The sequence below is a fragment of the Leguminivora glycinivorella genome, chromosome 14 (assembly GCF_023078275.1).
Source record: "Leguminivora glycinivorella isolate SPB_JAAS2020 chromosome 14, LegGlyc_1.1, whole genome shotgun sequence".
Taxonomy (NCBI): Eukaryota; Metazoa; Arthropoda; class Insecta; order Lepidoptera; family Tortricidae; genus Leguminivora; species Leguminivora glycinivorella.
In genome coordinates, this window is record NC_062984.1 from 14,006,464 (window position 1) to 14,028,403 (window position 21,940).

General features: G+C 37.5%; 1 protein-coding gene across 2 annotated transcripts in view; it reads left to right on the forward strand.

Annotated features, from left to right (window-relative positions):
* LOC125233106 (inactive rhomboid protein 1) overlaps positions 1 to 14,027 on the forward strand; it is a 243,103-nt gene extending 229,076 nt beyond the window's left edge. The window contains exons 7-12 of one of the 2 annotated variants that reach the window (XM_048138968.1): positions 8,800 to 9,006; positions 9,909 to 9,938; positions 10,714 to 10,802; positions 11,045 to 11,300; positions 11,575 to 11,829; positions 12,038 to 14,027. In XM_048138968.1, the coding sequence (XP_047994925.1) occupies positions 8,800 to 9,006; positions 9,909 to 9,938; positions 10,714 to 10,802; positions 11,045 to 11,300; positions 11,575 to 11,829; positions 12,038 to 12,469 (1,269 nt within the window). In that variant the 3' untranslated portion in view covers positions 12,470 to 14,027. The remainder of the gene's footprint in view (positions 1 to 8,799; positions 9,007 to 9,908; positions 9,939 to 10,713; positions 10,803 to 11,044; positions 11,301 to 11,574; positions 11,830 to 12,037) is intronic. The other variant, XM_048138969.1, reaches the window with a different exon arrangement.
* Positions 14,028 to 21,940: the final 7,913 nt, after the last annotated feature.

Genomic DNA, 21,940 nt, shown 5'->3' on the forward strand with positions numbered 1-21,940 from the left:
TTACAGCTTGGGAAAGAAACATGACTAGTCATTTCGCGAGCTTTTTTGCTTGAGTTAAATCTCGTTGATCTCGCGAGATCTCGTCAATTTTTCGGCCGAGATCAATCTCGCTAAAAATGACCGAGATCTCGTACAAAAGAGATCTCGCGAGAACGAGATTGCATTCCCTAATTCTGGACAAGTGCTTGTGAAGAGCTTGAGTTTGCAACAGGTGATTATGTTCATTCATTATTGCTGGCGTGAGTACAGTCATCGGCAATAACATTGTACAGATGTAGTGCGAAAAGAGATTTGCCTTATTGCTACGGAAACGTACAAACGCGTCATGCTATTTCAGTCAGTCTCAGTACAAGATGTACTGACATTGACTGAACTAGCATGACAAATACGAAAGTTTCCGTAAGAATACGAAGGCAACCCTTTTCGCGCTACATCTGTACATAAAGAAGGCCATATATCTGACACAATATTATTACTAGAGCCGGAAGAGCGTGTCAGGTATTTATCCAGTCTTCTTTTTGTACCTACGATGTTATTTCCGGTCACTGTACCACGAACATCATTGTTAATAATAACAAAGAACGTAAGTCTTCTTTCATCAAAATTGAGTTTTCACGGAAAAGCAAGTAATACATTTCAATTTCCATTATCAAACCTGTAGCCAATTAAACAGAAACTAGCAGTGCAAATAAACATATACGTACAGTCTTAATTTTTTTTCGTTTTTGTGCTGTAATGGCGACTTTGGTTTTAAATATAATAAAAAAATTAGTTTTAAACGGAATCCAATTTCATAAGTAAATAACGATACTTTACCTAAATTGTTAATTGAAACCAACTTCTAGAAATGATATTATGAGTTTTTTTACGATTATTTTTCACTTCTCTCGTATTCGGAACAAAAGTGATACACTCGAGTGTAGGATTATTGTCACTCGAATGAACGTTGCTACACATACATAGTATGATAGTACACTACGAACAAGTGCGGAATTTTCTTTTTGCACGTATTCGTACGTTTCGTTTTGCGTCGTTGTATTTGTTTTAGAGTACATGGCCCTTTAAAATTTCGACATGACAAGTACGTACTTTGCAAATTATGTAGTGTACATAGTGCGGAAATAAAGCACCATATCTACTGAAAAATAAGATAACGTTCTACATGATATTAGCTCATTTATACTGTAGCCTACAGTGACAAAAGTCATCTCCGGCATTCGTTTCTTTGTCGCCCAGTATAATAAGCTTAAATGACGCAAAGCTTTTAGAGAACACGCCCGTACGGCTTAATGCCTTACACAGCTTAGAAGACAATGTACAATATTTTCCTTGGGATTCATTACCTCGAGCTCTTTGTGTTGTGATGACTGTATATTATTTAGTTGTACCTTTATATCCTATAAATTAAATACCTATGTGACTTTTGAGGTCATGAAACTATATCAGTACCATCGATAACTTAAGTCAGTAATATTTATTTATTACTAGCTTTCGCCCGCAGCTTCGCTCGCGTTACATTCGCAAAAACTGCGGAATGCTCCATACAAACGTCCACCCCCCATTTTAGGTAAGTGGGGGGTTAGAAAGAGACGAAAAATAGCCTATGTCAACCTCCATCCCTTCACATTCTCCAGATAAAAAATCACGTCAAATCGTCGCTCCGTTTTGCCGTCAAAGATGGACAAACAAACAGACACACACAATCATACCATATACCTAAGGTAAAATACTTATTCAAGTCCACTGTCGGAATCGTAGTATTCGATGTGCTGTTGACTTGATCGATTTTCTTTGGTGTGTGGTATTTATTTTGGTTTATAATTTAAGCTTAAATAGTAGTGTGACTTGTAAAAATAACGCATATCAAAAATATTTCATACAATAATTTGATTTTTTCCTTAGTTATTCTGTAAAATAATGTTTATTGCACCATTAATAGTACCTTATCACATGAAAAATAAACTAGACCCTCATAGACCTACTTAGATCAGTAGGTATAAGAAATAAGTACATGCCTACTAGGTATGTACTTATTTCCTAGTTAACGGTGGATAAGGGAGGTAACCGAAGATTTTTTTTAACTTCACAATATTATAACGAAACTGGCTACTTAAATAGCTACCTATTTGTTAATTTTATATCACGTGGATAGTAAAACCTCCGTTATTCTAGTTGTTGGGGCTTACCTTAGAGAAAATTACCCCCACGGGCAAAAAGCTATTTTGTAGAGGTAACCAGGTCAGTCCTTTGCGGTGCATATAACTCTATAGAGCATGCGTGGATATTAAAGGAGAGGGTTACTATGGATATATAAATATGAAATGTTGAAAACCATTACTCTTTTTCGAAACGGTGAAAGAGAAACAAAGTTCGAAGTAAAATGTGCAGTCACACTATACACTGCCATCTCTTAATAAGAATTGAATTATTTGAACCAAACGTCCCACTTTGTCGATTGCTATAAAGCCGCTTTGTCAGTTTATTCATATAAAAGATACAAGAAAATCTCGCCTTAATAGTATAACCGTTTCTTAGGTACGTTTTTTCTTTATTTTATACAGAGTTATAACTTTTAAGCTCTGTTTTTAGTGATTTTACAAAATACACTTTCAGTACAGATGGTGTTTTTTTTACGCACTAGTGCGAGAAGTGGTTCATTATATGCCAAGTCGAAACTTCGGAGGCTCATCTGTACTGAAAAACGTCGTACGATACTCCTGCGAAAAGGAAATTCGTAACTGGTGTCGATTAAAAACACTCCCTTCGGTCGTGTTTTAATTTATCGCGACTCGTCGTTTCGAAATTCCTTTTTTATGCACTTGTATCGTAATGTACTATTTTGAGTATGTACCTACTGGCTTTGTGTTTTATACATAGCAGTGCGTACCTACAAATATTTTGCATATCTACCTTATGCTCCCTTCATCGTTGTCACACCGTTGCGCATTGTGGAGCTTGGGACTTTGTCCCTTTGTATACAATTTCTACTCATATTATTAAAAGCATATACACGAACCAGCTCTTAAGCATGACGCAACTCATGATTTGCTAAACTGTAGACATAAAGCACAATCATAATCTGAAATTAGCAGGTGAAAGACACGAGAGGGCGTCGCGATTCAAAGTAAGAGTATTAAGGCAGCCCGGTATATAGGTCACACAGGCTTTGTGAGAAGTCCCTTTGTCTTAGTTTTTGCCGCTTAACAATCTTTCTGATTGTAGCGAATAGAGGAAGGTCTAATGTAATGAATGAGGGGTTACTTATGTACCTGGTATCAAAGATCGAGTATATGTCTATCTTTTAAGTGCAAATGCCGAGTTACGCGAAACATTACATTACATCCAGTACATTACAAATTACAAACATACATAAGTATACATTTTTAGGGTTCCGTAGTCAACTAGGAACCCTTATAGTTTCGCCATGTCTGTCTGTCTGTCCGTCCGTCCGTCCGTCCGTCCGTCCGTCCGTCCGTCCGTCCGTCCGTCCGTCCGTCCGTCCGTCCGCGGATAATCTCAGTAACCGTAAGCATTAGAAAGCTTAAATTTGGTACAAATATGTATATCAATCACGCCAACAAAGTGCAAAAATAAAAAATGGAAAAAAATGTTTTATTAGGGTACCACCCCCCCTACATGTAAAGTGGGGGCTGATTTTTTTTTCGTTCCAACCCCAACGTGTGATATATTGTTGGATAGGTATTTAAAAATGAATAAGGGTTTACTAAGATCGTTTTTTGATAATATTAATGGTCCTCTAACTTTTGAACCATATGTTTAAAAAATATGAAAAAAATCACAAAAGTAGAACTTTATAAACACTTTCTAGGAAAATTGTTTTGAACTTGATAGGTTCAGTAGTTTTTGAGAAAAATACGGAAAACTACGGAACCCTACACTGAGTGTGGCCCGACACGCTCTTGGCCGGTTTTTAAATATTCATGAATATGAAAAATTCACGTTAAATATGTTATTCGACACGATAGAAATGAAACTCGCTATTTCAAATGCAAATGTACTTAATTATGAAGTATCCATAATACTTGGTAATAATTATTGATAAAACTAATGTACACTATCGCTATTGCGTAAATACCGTTATTGAATCAATCGAACATTGTCAAAGTAAAATGTGTACGTGTAGTGCTGTAGACTGATATATCTCGACACAGGTTTAAAACATTAAATTTGAAACTCAGTATTGAAGTACATAGATATTCCTTGTTATTAAGTCAAAATTGGCTAATATTAATATTAGCGCCATCTAACCGAGCATTACACAAAGGAATGGCACCATCTGATCGAGGATACATTTTTCTTAATGTTTCCTCTTTAATGTTTTTTTCTTAAACTATTTATCTTATACGGAGTTATAGTCTGTGCTGGTATCTATGTATTTTGTGTGGTAATAAATACATCGGCAACTCGTTATATTTCAGTACACACTCTAGTATGTGAATAATCTAGTGCGATCCGGAGGATATTGTATTCGTGTATGATTACTTACATATCCATTGCTTATTGTAATAGGTAAATTATAAGAAAATAGGTAAGTATTCCAGAAGCAACTATAGGAGAACTAGCATAAGGTTGCGACTCTATTTGCGTAGATTCAGTAATTTGGATAGTGCCTGACAAAAAAATAAAGGCAATTGTAACTTATTTGGTCAACGTGCTTCGTATGACATTTCAAACACGACGTTAAAGTGACAACGTACAGAAATCATCATTTTTATTTATGCCGGTGACAGTACCTATGTCGTATCATAGATCCGAAGGCAAACTATTTCTGTAACTACCGGTGTTTTAAGCGTGAAAATTTAACTTGCAGATACACATTCGCATTTATAATTAACTAGCTTTTGCCCCTGGCTTCGCTCGCGTTAATTACGGAAAATTGCGGAATGTTCCATACAAATTTCCACACCCCATTTAAGAGAAGTTAGGGGTTTGAAAGGGGTAAAAAGTAGCCTATGTTCAACAACTCTCTCTATCCCTTCAACTATCTCAAGTTAAAAAATCACGTCAATTCGTCGCTCCATTTTGCCGTGAAAGACGGACAAACAAACAGACACACACACTTTCCCATTTATAATATTATTTAGTATATTTAGTATTTAGTATGGATATTATACTAATGTACCTCCTCTATTAACATACCCTTGCACATAAAAAGTGGTCAGCAATACTAATTAGATGCGCAAGGTGAAAAATTCATTGATTTATGTTTTGCTTGGGATGCTTAGTGTCCGTTTGCTATTCTGATGGCTTCTAACTAGTAAGTAAGTCACCGAAATATTACTTTAAATTCATGACAGGCGCGGTGAACTTTATTAAGTAACAACTATATTATCTTTATTAACTGTGAACGCACGCTAAAGTTGGATCTTAGCTACTCGCTCTGAATATTTGATGAGGTGATGTCAATGTGTACCTTATTTGCAATTCGCCATTTTGACTAGACTTTCTTTAAACAATTTATGAAACAACCATGATTTGAAAAACTAAACGAAATGAAAAGAAAAATATTCTCATTTGATTTTTTACATTGTCAGGCCACGATAAGTTGGCAATGATTTTGATAGCCCTGCCTCTGAATGGGTTAAGTATAATATATAACTTCCTCGAAGTTTGACGTTTAAAATAACATTTACACCGGTTAGGCTATCAAAATATGTACATACCTATATTTAGTTTCATAAAATTGTATCAGAAAAATTAATATTGAACTTTCATAGATTATTTTTATTATGTAAGATATATTTTTCTAAAATTATTCCAGTTAGTGTTCTCTCAAATTATTAAAGATTTTTAATGCTGCTACTGTAGCCGCCAGCTCGCTGTTAGTGGTGGCTACCGGGTGATCTTCCACGTGTTCCTCCAGCCGTCTCACCCTCGCCTCGACGCCCCCGATACGGCACGAGTAGCCCTCCACTATATCACGCAGATCTGCCATCTCGCGCCGGAGGCACGCAACGTCGTTGCGCATGGATCCGAAATCCTTGCGAAGCAGGCGTAATTGATCAGCGACGTCCTGCATCGACGGATACGAAAATAAGCCCGACGCACAACGGGAAGCTGGGGTTCTTGATTGGGATATCTTGTCACATTGTCGGACCCTACTGGCTTTGCAACCCGGACATGACCAACCGCGAGGGATGCGAACTCCTGTTGGCAAGTTAACGCATGATTTATGATACACACAGGGGCACTGGGTGCATTTTACGATACCTGATATCGTCAAAGGTTTCCCGCAAGCCGCCGCGCATTTAACCATCTTGAATACGACCGGTCACATTGGTATCATGGCTCTGTTCCATTGCAATCTAGATAATAATGCTTCTCGGAGATTCAATTGCGTTTTTCATTGATTAACCCACATTGCCGATGCTCGCGTATTTGCACTGTGTATATTATTACCGGATGTTTCTAAATAAAACTCACTTTAACCGAGAATATCATTTCAAGCTATTTCACTATACTGATTTGATTATTTCGAACGGTACACTTTTATAAACACTACGATATTTATTATTTTTTACATATATAGAAGCTGAATTATATACTGTATATTGTAAATTAATGTATGAGGATAGCATTTGTATATTTATTACATTGCATAAATCATGAGTTCATGACGGTTTGTTTATTTTGAAACTATTTTGAAACGCTCGTTGACGTGGGTGACGTCTGCTGACACCCACTTACAAAGAGTTTAAGACTAAAGAAATTATTATATTCTCCTTATATAAATCCTTTTTCTATTTATGACCAAAATTACTGTTTCGATACCTCCTAAGTATACTGAGATAAGCTTTGAAGATAAGTGCAAAATCAGGATTTTGCAGGAGAGCGGTTCAATGGTATGTCAATTTTGGATTTATTTTGACGAAATGTATTATGTCTTAATTAATAAATATGTCCCATGAAACGAATATTGAAAATTTGACCTTTTGGGACACTGGTTCAGTTTCTTTGCAACTGTTTAATTTTAAAGTAATATAGTACCGCTCACAGACGTTTCTGGCTAATAAAAATGTGTATGGTACTATTATGTTTAATTTGTTCTTACCTCTTTTTCGTCAAAATTAACTATTCGTATTCTTACCTATTAGGCACCCTGTTGCTAATTACACGTCATCAGTCGCGCTCTTAGGAGCATCAATATTAAAACTTTTAGCGTGATACTCTGCAGCCGGACCACCACGCTTTATAGTGCTCAGATTACCATGGTGGAATGTACCTCTGATGTACCGCTTGTACCTCGTCGGAAATTACATGTACCTCAGTAGTTTGCCAGAAATATGCATTTAAAAGGACCACGGCTGTACCCTCTCATATCACTGACTTCAAGATATAATTTAACTATCACAAGAATGTACCTGTTACATACCCGTGAATAAGTTGTTTATTTCTTTTAAAAAGTGGCCTTATAAATTGTTTTTCACACATTTAAATTTTTGGTTATCGCGGTTAGTACGCGATTTCGTTAGCGCCTGAAATATGTCAATAGCAATGTTTTGCATTTATATGAAATGGCGGAAAAATCTCATAAGGTATTACATCGACTTAAATTCAATTGCATATTTAGTATACATAATATATGTAATATTTATTATAGTATAATCTTTGTGTTATAACTTTCACATTATAAATATATATTATACCTAGGACATTATTAGTGTTATTACATGGATTGATAAAGTTCCACGGTAAAAGTCAAGAGAACTCATGATATATCTGTGTTTGTCACATAAACAAATGCCCGTACTGTGACTCGAGCCTGGAGCAGCTTACAATTCAGAATAAACATAATATCCACACAGTTGGTAAATGCGCACCATGCTTGTATGAGTGAGATATGACAGATCGACTAGTCGCGTTTGTGACAGGCGATACCTAACTGTGAGGTAAAACCGAAAGCGGGTGGGCGGCACTTTCAGCGGGGAGCGGGATTAGCCATACCTAATACTTTAAATATTATACTGTGGTTTCTGACACTGACCGAAATAGCATGACACGTTCGTACAGTCAGCAACACACCTATGAATACAGCCAAAGTTCCAAAAATATGTATACATGACTTTATTGTTTGTACGTTAAGGTTGTAGATACATATTTTTGCCATAAGGTTGTAGATACATATGAGCGGGTACAGCCGTGGTCCGACTGGGGAGTACTACTCCCCAGCCGGACCCCTTTTAAACGCATATTTCTGGCAAACTACTGAGGTACATGTAATTTCCGACGAGGTACAAGCGGTACATCAGAGGTACATTCCACCATGGTAATCTGAGCACTATAAAGCGTGGTGGTCCGGCTGCAGAGTATCACGCAAACTTTTACTGTGAAATAGATATTAGAAAACGAAAACTAGGCAAGATTCTTAATGTAAGTACTAAACTGGATAACTTCTAAATAAGTTCACTACGCATTTGTGCAGAAAGGAAGTTTATATTAAAATATCGTCAAATGGACTAACACTAAAGCGAAAACTAAAACTACCTAAGTATTTAAAGTTGCACGAAACTAATACAAAGACGATATGTTTTTTGATTAAAAAAACAATCTTCCGTCACTGTTATAACGTTCTATTATGGGTAAGAGTACCTAATTCTAAAGTTGAATCTCGTTTTACTTTATTTATTAAGTCGTTGAACGTACGCCGCGCTCTTAATTTTGGATACCTACTAAAATTGGTCACATGCGCCTCACGCGGTAGTGACAAACTTACCAATACTCCCAAGCGTGATAATGATTCATGAACATACTTTAAAATCAATACTATGAAATTTCCAGGTCGAATGGGAAGAGCCCGCATCGTTTTGGCTCGGGCCGCGGGCAGCAGACCTCATACACCTAGGAGCAAAATTCGCCCCTTGCATGAGGAGGGACGTCAGGATAGCCCGCGCGATAGCAGCGTCGGCGAGGAGAGAGCGCGACACGGCGTGCTGCATACGAAACGACGATTCTGGCTGCGTGCAGTCATCAAAGGCTGATTGTTCGGTGAGTCAACTTTGTCTATTGACGATTTAGGGACCACCGTTCAAGTTTGTCTCGAACCGGTACCTGCTTCTACGATAACAGAGTGCAACAAAACCTGCTGAAGGTGCCATCCGGGTATCTAGCCAACGTCAGAAATCCTTTTTATTAGTGATAGAGAGAGCTAGCGACGATACCGATATTAAAGTTTGATTGTGACGTTGGATACGTAGTAAAGTGTATGTGAAGAAGGAGTGATTATTGTTACGAGTAAGAGACAGGAATAACACGCACACACAGCCACACGTAACGGATATTTAAGGATAAAATTCACAATACAGTTTAAAAAAGTGTAAAAAGGCGACTGCTAGTACGTTTCTACTGTGTTGAATTGAAAGGGGCGTGCTTCAAGAACCAATGAGGATTTGTACTCCGAACGAGGAAAACGAATGAAGTGATTTTATTGTTTAATAACTTAACCACAAAATTGAAATTTTGAAAAACCCCGACCCCGACATAGTGGACCGATTTTCATGAAAAATGGCTAAGAACGCTCCCGACTAACTCAGCTTTCAAACAAAAGAAACTAAATCTAAATCGGTTCATCCGTTCGGGAGCTACGATGCCACAGACAGGCACACATACAGACAGACAGACCAGACAAACAGACAGACGGACACGTCAAACTTATAACACCCCGTCGTTTTTGCGTCGGGGGTTAAAAAAAACACTTCCTTCGCAATACTTCCTTTGTCGTAACGCTGCCTAGAACAAATAATTTTTTTTAAATCATTTTATTACAAATTTAAATGTTCATGCAGTCGTTCGATTGCTATTTATCTGCGCACCTATATTTTGTCGTTTTTACCATAACAGTTTGTCAAAGAGTTTTGAAATTTGCATTTCTGTTCATGCTTACCCTTCAGATAAGAGGATTTGCCCCACATTTGGATATGGTAAGTAAATTTCCAGTAATATTGTATTTAGGTGTATCAAAAGTACATACAAATAAATACGTCCACGTGAAAAGTAGTTCTAATTTTAACATAAGTGGGTATCTACTAATTAAAATTCAAGTGGGTTGTACATAATTGTATGAAATATATATTACACTAGTCCTGTTTAATAGTAAAGACTTAACTAACGTGCCAGTTAAGTATCTTGTAATAATAAAAAGTCTAGCAGTACATTACTTTTCTTCATGTGCAACTAAGATCGCTTAAAAGTGTAGCAGTAGATGTTCATAGCAGTCAGTATTTGGCATAATATTTTCCATTTACCTATCTGTACATTCGCATAACATGCCTTGAGATTTATGTTCAACTTAGATCGCCTATTATTTACAAATTCCGGCCGATTAGGTGCAAATCTGGATAAGTAGGCACACACTTATGTAAATCCAGGATCATTTGAAGTAGCCAGGTAGATTTAAAAAATGGTAGAGATATTAACCCCCTTATTCATAAACGTACACTAAAATTATCAAACCGATAAAGTTCGTTTGTCCCTTTCCGACGTAAATAAGGGGGTAAATAGGTAAATTCAGCCGCCCGTATCATTCGCGGGGACTGGATTTATAGTTGCGAATTTAAAAAAATGTATTCTTATTATTATACAATTTAATACGATTGTCTATTTTTCCTTTAATTTTTAAATATGTAATATCGCTCGCAGACGTTTCTGTATGATATAAAACAAAAAATACGATTACCTATTGTTTATTTGTTTCAGAACACAATATCAACTTGGAAAAAATGGAACAACATGGAGGCCGGCCCTGGAGGTCGGATTTCGGGCTCTGTATGTGGATTAGATCCAAAGTAAGTTGTTGTATTTCTAAGTAGATTAATGTTTATAATGCTTAATTTAAAACTGCATTTTCCAAAAACATTCAATTATGAGATTATCGTGCATAATTGCATCTGCGAAGGAATCCAAAGACCTATGTGAAGTCGCATTGGGATAGCGTGGGGACTATAGCCCGAGCCCTCTCATGAATGGGAGGAGGCAAGTATATTACTATGTTATTTATTTATTATTCAATAAAGAATCATCATTCCAGGTTTTGCGAAGCTCCACGCTCGATAGCGCCGCACGAATGGCCGGACGACATCACAAAATGGCCGATCTGCCGCAAGTCTGTGATCGACGGCTCCGCCGCGGCGGGCCGCGCGGGCCACGCCGCCGAGCACATGGCGTGCGAGGTGATAGGCCACCCGTGCTGCATCGGCGTGCACGGCCAGTGTGTCATCACGACGAGAGAGTACTGTGATTTTGTTAAAGGTTATTTCCACGAGGAAGCGTCGTTGTGTTCACAGGTGTGTATTTTTCTTAGATTTTAACTGTGAAACAATCAGGAGTATTAGTATCAGTACACACGGTGGGCGAAGTCGTCAGCCTCGTGTGAGGTCTTCCTAGTTTAGAGAAGAAAATAAGTACAGTACAGCATGATTCCTTTTTCCAGCGCAATCTATGCCTACCTATCTATTGCTTTTCCTGCGTTTCTTTTTAGTTTATCATGCTATTCAGTTTTTTTTTCTACTCCTCACATGATGTGATCGTGGTCTTTAAACATTTTATGTTCCATTCCAGGTGTCCTGCCTCGATGATGTGTGCGGCATGTTGCCATTCATGCGCCGCCGACGCCCCGACCAGCTATACCGCGCGTGGACCTCGCTGTTCGTCCACGCGGGACTTCTTCACTTGGCGGCGTCCTTGGCGCTGCAGTGGCTCTTCATGCGGGACCTGGAGAAGATGGCGGGACCGGTCAGGATCTCCGTGGTGTACCTCGGGAGCGGCGTCGCTGGGAATTTGGCGTCGGCGATCTTTGAACCTTACAGAGCTGAGGTGAGATCTTTGGTATTATAACTGCAGCTGCGCCTGTACTTTATTTTTTTGTAATTTTAGCAGTGTATGTAGCTTATTTAAGGATACCTCAGAGTATCGTCTAGATAGCATTACCCTGTACATATGAAAAAGTAGGAGTGAAAATTCTTATCTTAATAAAAAGGGTTTGACCTTATTTAGTACTAATGTGTAATTCCGTATTTTTCAGGTGGGGCCGGCCGGATCTCACTTCGGCTTGCTGGCGTGCCTCATAGTAGAAGTGATCGGCGCGTGGCCGCTCCTGAAACATCCGCGACGCGCGCTCCTGAAGCTCATAAGCCTCGCGGTCGCGCTGTTCTTTCTCGGCCTCCTGCCGTGGATCGACAATTTCGCCCACCTGTTCGGTTTCGTGTTCGGCTTCCTCCTGTCGTACGCGTTGCTGCCGTTCATAACGTTCGGGCCGTACGAGAGGCGGCGGAAGATCGTGCTGGTGTGGGCGTGCCTGGTGTCGGCGGGCGGCACGATGTGCGCGCTGGTGGCGCTGTTCTACGCGGCGCCGGCGTACGAGTGCGCGGCGTGCGCGTACGTGACGTGCATGCCGTTCGCGCCCGACATGTGCGCGTCACAGGACGTGCGCGTGCGGCAGCTGGACGCGGTATGACGGCGCGCGGCGCGGGCGTGTCCGCCAGAGCCCCCGAGCCCGAAGCGAGCCGCCGCCGCCCCGGTCTGCCGCCGCGCCGCAGCCTAGGGACACCCGAGACACCCGAGGCCGCATATTGTCCACTTCCTTCCGATGTCGAGATGTCTCCGTCTCTGTTGCGAGAGCGATGAAGTCGGAGATGTCGGAACTTCGTTCTTCGAATTTCACAGTTCGAGCGACGGTCCCGAATTAGCTTACGAGAATACCGAGCGACGATCGTATGATACGCCGCCGAAATTGTCTTGCCGCGCCGCAAACGCTATCTCACAAACGTACGTACGTTTACAGATGTAAATCAGGTCATTCGTCTTTTCTAAATGTAGTCAGCCGTATTTACTTTAAACTTATGAGATTATCGAAATTGTTTCCGAGCGACTAAATAAACTTAAAATGTTTGTCCAGTCGATGCGTTAAGAACTATTCAGACTGAGTCGTTGAGTGTCAGGCATGACACTCGACGACTCAGTCTGGCCTAGTTATTCAGTAGAGGCCGATCGATGGTACTGGGTTTAAATACCGGTAAGGGCATTTATTAATCAATGGACGAAGAATGGTACTGGAGTCATAGAAATCTTTTATATATTTATATCGTTGTCTTAGTACCTACCCACAACATAAGCCTTTTTAAGCTTACTGTTATTGCTCGTTACTGAACCTTACAAAGCGTAGCTTTTTTTGGATATCTAACTTCTTGTAGTACATATCTATTAATTTAATCTGTAACAATTTCGGCAATCTCAAAAGTTAATTTATAATTTTAAAATAATCTGTTTCTCGGAGGAAACCGGTACAAGTGATTACATTAATTTAATACCTTCAAGCATCGTATGTGAGCGGTTGAAAATTATATGTATTAGGTACATTTCTTGTTTGAATGGACTAAAATTATCTCCAATTTTGAAATATGCAATTTCGAGAGTGTGTATAATCGATTTAAAATAATGTGATAATATCCACGGGTAACTTATCGTTCGAAGCGAGCAATCCTTGTATATAACTTGTATTATATATGTGTAAGAAGCTGTATTTAAATGTGCGGATGTCGAGTGCAATTTACGGGAACGTTCTGCAGTCGCAACGTACTTACTTATACATAAAAGTATTTTTCTAATTAACGAGTAATACAAATACCAAGCGATTTCTAGAATTAACTTTGTTATAAACAATTGAAGCGTTACAGATCTGTAAAATTATTGTAGTGAATTTTCCCTGTATTTCCGCATACTAGATACATTCAAGGATCAGCGGGCCGATTTTTGAATCTCACGCGTTCGAATTCAGAAAATTGTCACTGAAAATAATATGCAAGTCACCGTTTTCAACCGGTATTTTAGTGACAAAACCCGTATGCGAGATTCAAAAATCGCCCCCCTGTTAGTACCTAAGCAATGAGGATAAAAAAATTCTAAAGATGAAATGCAGCAGATATTCTTCACAGAATGTGAAGAACAATTACATAATAAAATCACACATGTAGAAAAACTGTTGCCCTAACCTAAAAAGCTCATGTTTTTTCTAAATTTGACATACACACTTTAACGTCATGTTTTTTCTGTATTTGAATTTTACGTTATCAATTCTTTGGTACAACAATGTTAATGGTACTGATATAACCACACAAAATAAATGTATGCAGTATGTGAGGGATTCAAAGAAACTTCTCTATGGGGTTATTACTAGTTCTACGTTCATTCGTCGCGGTTGTAGCATAAACATGTTCCCGTAATGGTGTCAAAATATACATAATTTAGTATATTACTAAATATTGTAAATAGTGTTGAATAAATATGTCATATTTTCATGTCTTAAGTTTATCATGCGTAACGAATTCAGTCTTATCTATAAGTATCAGAATAATAACATTTTAATTTCGTCAATTTATATTTAATAGGTATATAATGAAGTCTGCGTAGGTTTATATATGTTATTTTATAAAATATGCTAGTAAATATTTAAACCATCTAACTTTAGGGTTATTTATTTTATAACATGGGCATGCAGGTGTTTAAATGATTTTGTGAATGAGACGTTTGCAGTTTGTAATGTTATTGTTAATGAGAATTTACGGGTTTGACGTGCACTAAGTGGTAACACAGGTAAGCTAAGTCCGGAATTGACATGAACAGGCTTAAATATCGAGACAACGATAGCTCTTGACCGACTGATACTAACGGAGATATTGGTATTCATTCTAGCTGACAACATTAACAAATCAGTACTTGCAGTCAAGTGACAATCGTTGACGCTATGTGGCGATAAACGCAACTGGCTCTGTCGCACCAATAATTTGTAGCAATAGAGAAAGCGAGGAACGATACGCTATATATCGTAAGCGGTTGTGACGTTGGCTAGGTACCTAGGTCCGAGCTCTTGTCAAAACGGCTAAGTCCAGAAAGATTAGGTGAGAACTTTACTATTACCATTATATGAAGTTTACAGAAGCCCCTAGTGTAAATTTCATGAGAATTTATATCTTTCAAACTGAATTCGTTTATGATTGAAACTTTTTCATTACGTCACGTGCTCGAATGAAATTTACATTGCAGTCTATATCTTTAGGTATTTGAATAAATGTAAACGAAATCTACCCTCAATAGATTCCTTAACCTTCTTGAGGGTAAATTAAAACTTTACACGACCAAAGAAGTAGGTTAAAGACAGGTTGCTCTGTGTCAAATCCGCTTGGTTCAGTATTTTGGTTGGTTAACCGACAAGTGCTACAACTATCCGAAAATACAAATTATTTGTTTACGTTTTTTCAAGTACCTAAAAATACAGATTATAGAGGTACATATTTAACGATTACCTAACGAGAAAAAGTATGTATATTACTTTACCATTTTTGATATTTTAGTAGACAATTTGCGTATTGTGTAATAAGTTTGGTACTGGTAGACGAACTTGACAATTTTTATACAATCTTGGAACCATTGTACATAGAACCATTTCTGTAAGTAGTCCTTATAAATATGAGACGAGAAGTCTTATCTATGATATGGTCGCATACAATTATTTTTATATCGAGTAACCGAAGGAATATTCTGTTTTTAAATATGCAAATAATATGTGTTTGGAAATTGAGTCAAAAGCAATAAAAAAATGTGACTGGTTCACTAAAGTACCTGTGTACAAAAAACATATAAATCTAGTTATAGGTTGATTATTTATTATAAATTCTGATTATTTGAGCATTTTAACTTACTCTTGTTTAATGTTTTCGTTATAATTTTACTTGTTAGAGAAACTTTTGTTGGACCAGTCAACAAATGAATGATATTTATGATCACTGCCTAAGCTTTTAATATTATTTAATATCTGTCACTTGAATGTAGTATGTAGCGTCGAAAAAAGGCACTATCCATGGCATGTACTCTAATATCTTATTCAAAAAATATAATTTTAATTAATGGAAATATTCAAAGTACCTATGTTGAAAGGAAAATTAAAAAAATACCATCGTTTTGTATTGAATATGTATATTTTTTTTAATGTTTTAAATTACATTTTATTTTGATTATATTACTCCTAAACCATGTCCATGTAACATATAAAGGTAAGCGTCCACAGACCCGCATCGTACCTACGCATCGGACGCATCGCATTTAGTATTGTTTGTGAAGAAAGTCACACAAGTGCGTCCAGCGATTCGGCGCTTCACGGAGCTGGCACGAATGGACCCAATGATTGAATAAAATGTCTGTGTGTGACAGTTTAACTAATATTTATAATAAACGTGGATAGTTACGACGACTTTATACTTACACAACACTTAAAGTTCATTTCATTTTTCATGCTACGACCTGTACGATTCGGAAATGTGGACGCCAAAAGTGATCAAAAGTGCCATTAATCGATGGCACCTGTAATGTGTGTATGTTTTAATTGTACTTAATTACTTACATCGTGCAATAACGTGAAAATAATATGAGTCATTGGGCTATCACGCAATAAAACAGCCAGAAAAAGCAATACTTAATTGATTAAATACTTAGAATCAGTTTAACTTTACCCAGTATAAGTATATTGCTGCTTTAACAATATTTAAGAATGAGTGGAACACATTAAAATAGGAAATATGAGTGGAAACTAAAAACTTTGAAATAAAGGGTACCTAAAAAATGTCCTTCGATTTGCCACATTGTCATAAATATTTTAAATTGCGAATACGTCTCATAAAAAGTCAAATATTAATGACATTTAGAAACAAGTATAATAGGCTAGTTTCCTACTAGTCAAAACAGCTTCTTTTTAAGAACTGTCAAAACGATTTGCTAATATGGAATTACTATGAAATACTGAGGAGTGACGTCACGGTCAATTCATTTACTTTATATCTGTATTTTTGACTTATTAAATAGAAATTATGTTTAAACATAACTACTGTCCATATTTTTCTTCTAATTATGTGGTACTTTATTTCGTGCACTACAGGTACAGGAAACTAGCCTATTGTGGATTTTTGGAAATAGTCAATTTTTTTATTACTGTGTTATCACTGTAATCTTATCAGTTTCTCTAAATTACTTTTCCTTTTTGAAATAGTTTACTAGGGTCTGTACTTACATAAAAAATAATTCATATGATTTTAAATGTATACTTCTCAAAGAACGGTTTAATGCCTCAGGCTGTCCAAGAATTTGCACAAGAAACCTGTGACATTGACGTATTTGATCGACTGAATTGTTCTATATAATTATTTAAATGGTGCATGCAAGTTCTTCGGTCGATCAACCAAATACCACAATCGACCAAGATTTTGAAATGTCTAAAATGTAACTTGGCTATGTAAAAATCGCTTCTTTACTTTACTACTTTACTACCAAGCAAAATAAGTTTCGGCGGCTATTAATGAATTTAGCTAACATCATTTTAACTAAAACTTCATTTTTTAATTTAAAAAAGTAAGTTTCAGTTTACAAAAAAAAAATTCTATACGTCTCGGAAATATGTTGATATAAACATAAAATAGTTGTCTAAACACTAGTTTTGCAGTAGACATAAATCTTGTTTCCATGGAAACCTCAAGTCTATGAGACAAAGTGACTGTTTATATTGTTGTTTTAGAGAAGCGATTTATGTAACCCGATAGTGAGATCAGCAATTCCCGTTTAGTTTGTACATTTGGATCACGTCTCCGATTTGGATAAAAATTGGTAGGCTGATAGAGTCCATGATGCTGAGCAAGATCCACTAGGTTTCCCAAAATGTCCTAGGTTAATTGTATGAAACTTTCCTTTTTTGTTACCGAAAATGTATATAAATCTGGTAACAAAAAAGGAAGGTTTCATACAAACTACATAGGACATTTTGGGAAACCTAGTGGATCTTGCTCAGCATCACGGACTCTATCAGCCTACCAATTTTTATCCAAATCGGAGACGTGATCCAAATGTACAAACTAAACGGGAATTGCTCAGATATGTTTTTTCAACTCCACGTCATAACTGCACGTTTCAATATAATCATAAGAAAATCCTAACATGATAAGATGCTTTGAAGTGGAGTGACGTAAATACATATTGCTATCCATATGAGTATGAAAAAAGGATCTCAAATGAATAAATAACTATTTATTACTTAATAAACAGTTTTTTTTTATATACAATCATTTATATGAGTTGTTGCCCTTGCATTTTTTTATTGTGTAATGAAAAATATGAACAGCGTGCATTGTAATTACAGCGATTTCACATTATCCGATCCGAAATCGGATGTAGGAGGACGAGCGTATCCTGTGTATTAAAAGCGCCATCTTTTACACCTTTTACATCTTCCCTACATTCGATATCGGATCGGATAACGTGAAAACGCTCCTATGGTATGCTCTCGGTACTCATTGGTAAAAACGAAATCATTATTGAAACCTGATAATGCAGTTCAAAATCAGTATTGAAAGTGTCCTCTATTTGTAAACACATTTGACGTATTACCTACTTCGAATTTTGTAAAAAAAAGGACGTTTGATTGTGTGAAGTGTGTTCGTATGAAGCTGGCTATCAACATTTTGCCAAATAAGTTCACCGCGTTATTACAAAGTGCCCTTCCGGCCGGCGGCCCGGCGGACTGTTTCTGAATTTAACTCTAAGACAAAATTTACACATTGTACATTGTGAACATACAATTAATTAATTAATTATATGAAATGGTAAAGTAATCTTATTGTAAACTAGCATTAATCGAACAAAAAAACCTTATTATCATAATATGACTGTGTTTTATTTACAAGAATATTTTTTTAAGTTTAACTTTGCATTCGTAGCCAAGATGCGAATCGTTCGCTCTGTAGCGAATAATACTGTAGTGTCTTTTTATCAAATTTCCATGTTAGTGCGATATACATGATGCCATTTCGGTCGCCACGAAGCATAGGCGATTGGCAACTTGAAGGAGTCATTTGAGAGATCACGAATCACGACACTTGCTATTGAAAATGAAATTGACACATCACCCCGTCCCGGCCCGTCCCATCCCGATCTGGGTACGTAGCCGAATGGCACAAACGCTCGTAGATATCTCAATCAATCAATCAATCAATCAATCAATGAAAATATTTATTCGTAATAAACTTAACTACACAATATGCAAAAAAACAGTATTACTAAAACTACAAACGTACAAGGGATTAATAAGTTTATCTATCTCTTTCGCTCTTGCGTATTGCCAGACTACCTTTCGCGGCGTTTCGTTTTCGTTTCGCATCGCAGAAGTCAGAAATGCCATTCGGCTACGGGACCTGAGCTGTGGATTTGGATGATGGTTTGTGTCGATTGTTATATTATCGTAAGTTTTTGTTCATTTGGCTGTGTACGACGACTACGACGCGTTGCTGTAAGCATTGGAAAGTGACCTTTACTTTTATCTTTCTGTCAACGACTTGCGTTTTGATAAGCAACATCTATTCAACATCTACTCTCAAGTTTACAACCGTTTTATCGTGACAACAATGAGTACGTAAATCTTTCAAGTACCGATAGGATTAGGTGAAACTTACACAAGGTCTCAGCAGGAGATCGTTTATTCATGATAGATAGGTTAGTATAATACCTGTATTTAATAGTATTTTATACAATCGTGATATAATACAAAGCTTTTCAGTCGAGTACCATGTTTAGGACACGAAGCTTGCTGAGTGGCCTAATAGCACGGTACGAGAGTGAAAAGCTTAATTATATCACTATTGTATACAATACTTTTTCTACGAGTCATCATCTTCATCATCAATGGACGGAAATATCATCATTCATTTATTTATTTATTTATTCAAACAAAAATTAATACAGTATAACAGAATATACCAAATAACTGTACAATTCAGACTTAGATACTAGAGTAGGTAGGTACACAAGACAACACTTTACAAATACAGTTTCATAAAACAGCACTGCCATCCATCATCTCGCAATACTTCAGACAGACGCTGCACACACTTGCCCATCGACTCGCAAACAAATCACTTTCAGGTGCCCATAACAGAAGCGCGTTCAAAAAATTCAGAGCTCGAACAAGGGGAAACTTTTGGCGCGCCACAGTACGCGTTGTGGGAATGGCAAGAAGGTTGGGAGTCCTAGGCCGTAGCTCCTGCTTGGATAGAAAAGAAATAGAGAGCCTCACTATCTGTGCCACTAGATCAGGGCAGTCCGAGTCTCCCCGCAAAGTACTACAAGCCATAACCAGAAGCTTATGGTTACGCCTTACTTGTAAAGAATTGAAATCGAGGCATCCTAACAAGAATTTAGTAGGATATAGGAATGGATAGTACTTGTACATATTCTTGTAAAGAAATCTTAAGAATGCTTTTTGTACTTTTTCTAGAAGCAACGCATACGTACTCTCAGCTGGATTCCATACTAAACTAGCGGTTTCCAGCTTACTCCGAACAAGAGCCGTATAGAGTAATTTAATTGCCTTTGGATTGGTAAACTCACGAGCATTTCTGACGATGAATCCCAGCCTTTTAAAAAAATCTGCAGCTAGCGCCTCGATATGATCGCGAAACGCCAATTTACTATCAAAGATGACACCGAGGTCCTTTACTGTAGCTACGCGGGTTATTACTTCAGATCCCAGCATATACTTGGCATGTAACGGTTTCTGTGACCGCGTAAAAGACAGAACGCAGCATTTGGAGACATTAAAAAAGAGTTTGTTTATGGTGCTCCAGTTGATCACGGCCTCTATGTCTGCCTGCATTGCCTCGCAATCTGCCACTCTTTCTATACTGCAGACCAGCTTTAGATCATCGGCATAAAGAAGGCATCTTGCATGCTTTAACACTAACTCTAGATCATTAATCATGACTCCAAATAAAAACGGGCCAAGAATAGAGCCCTGACTAACGCCTGATTGTGTTGGATAGACGGAAGATACAAAACACCCATGCTTTACAAATTGCTGCCTATTTTGCATATAGCTAGCAAATAACTTAAGAAGCCGAGGAGAGAAACCAATGTGAGCCAATTTACTGAGCAAGATATCATTATCGACCAGGTCAAACGCCTTTTTAAAATCAAAGTAAAGAACGTCGACCTGTTTTCCTTTATCCAGGTACTCAGAAATAATGCTTGTAAGAGTTAGAAGGTTGGTCTCGACGGACCGCTTTGTTCTAAAGCCATGCTGTGAGTCGCCCAAAAAAGGTCTAATTTGGGGCAAAATCAGCTTCTGCAGGATAGATTCAGACAACTTTGCACAACAAGACATAATGGCTATGGATCGGTAGTTTTCCACCCGGGAGGTATCTTTGGTTTTAGGTTTCATGCAAGTTAAAATTAATGTTAGATATATATATAATAGAGTCGTTCACCGTTGTATCAACATTGAGTTACCTAGCAATCAATTGTTTGTAATAACCGTCTCTGATTGGCCGATAACGCGACAGATAAAAAAAAATGTTTTCAGATGCAGGAAAATTTGCCAGGTATCGCAAATTAGTATAGAAATTGTATGAAGTTCTATTTTTGAAATTATTACAGTTAACTAAAGTCAACTATAATGAGCTTATTATAATTGAGTCGGAACTGCCATATAGTATCCAACACTGAAAAGTTAGCACTTATACTTTAGTCTGTGGTGTCCTAATTGACAGATTACAGTCGACAAGTAGAAAGCAATATTTTAAGCGGATTACTCACGTGTTAAGTCGATCACACATAAAAAGATTAAACGAATGCCTTTGTGGACCACAACAAAATCAGAGTAGTTACAAAATTTATTTAAACTTTTTATTCAGCAAATACATATCAGAAAACAGCTTATATTATATTAAATCTACGTTTGCCCGGGCCATCGTCCCTAGGACGCTTGCCGCGTTTCCTCGCTGTATGGCTAGGCTCAGCCGTTGTGCAAGGAAATTGGCCGTGCGTAGGTCACCAGACACCCAGACAAGTTTGGTGGAAACCTCCTTCACAAACTCGTGACCTTTGAGATTCCTGAATA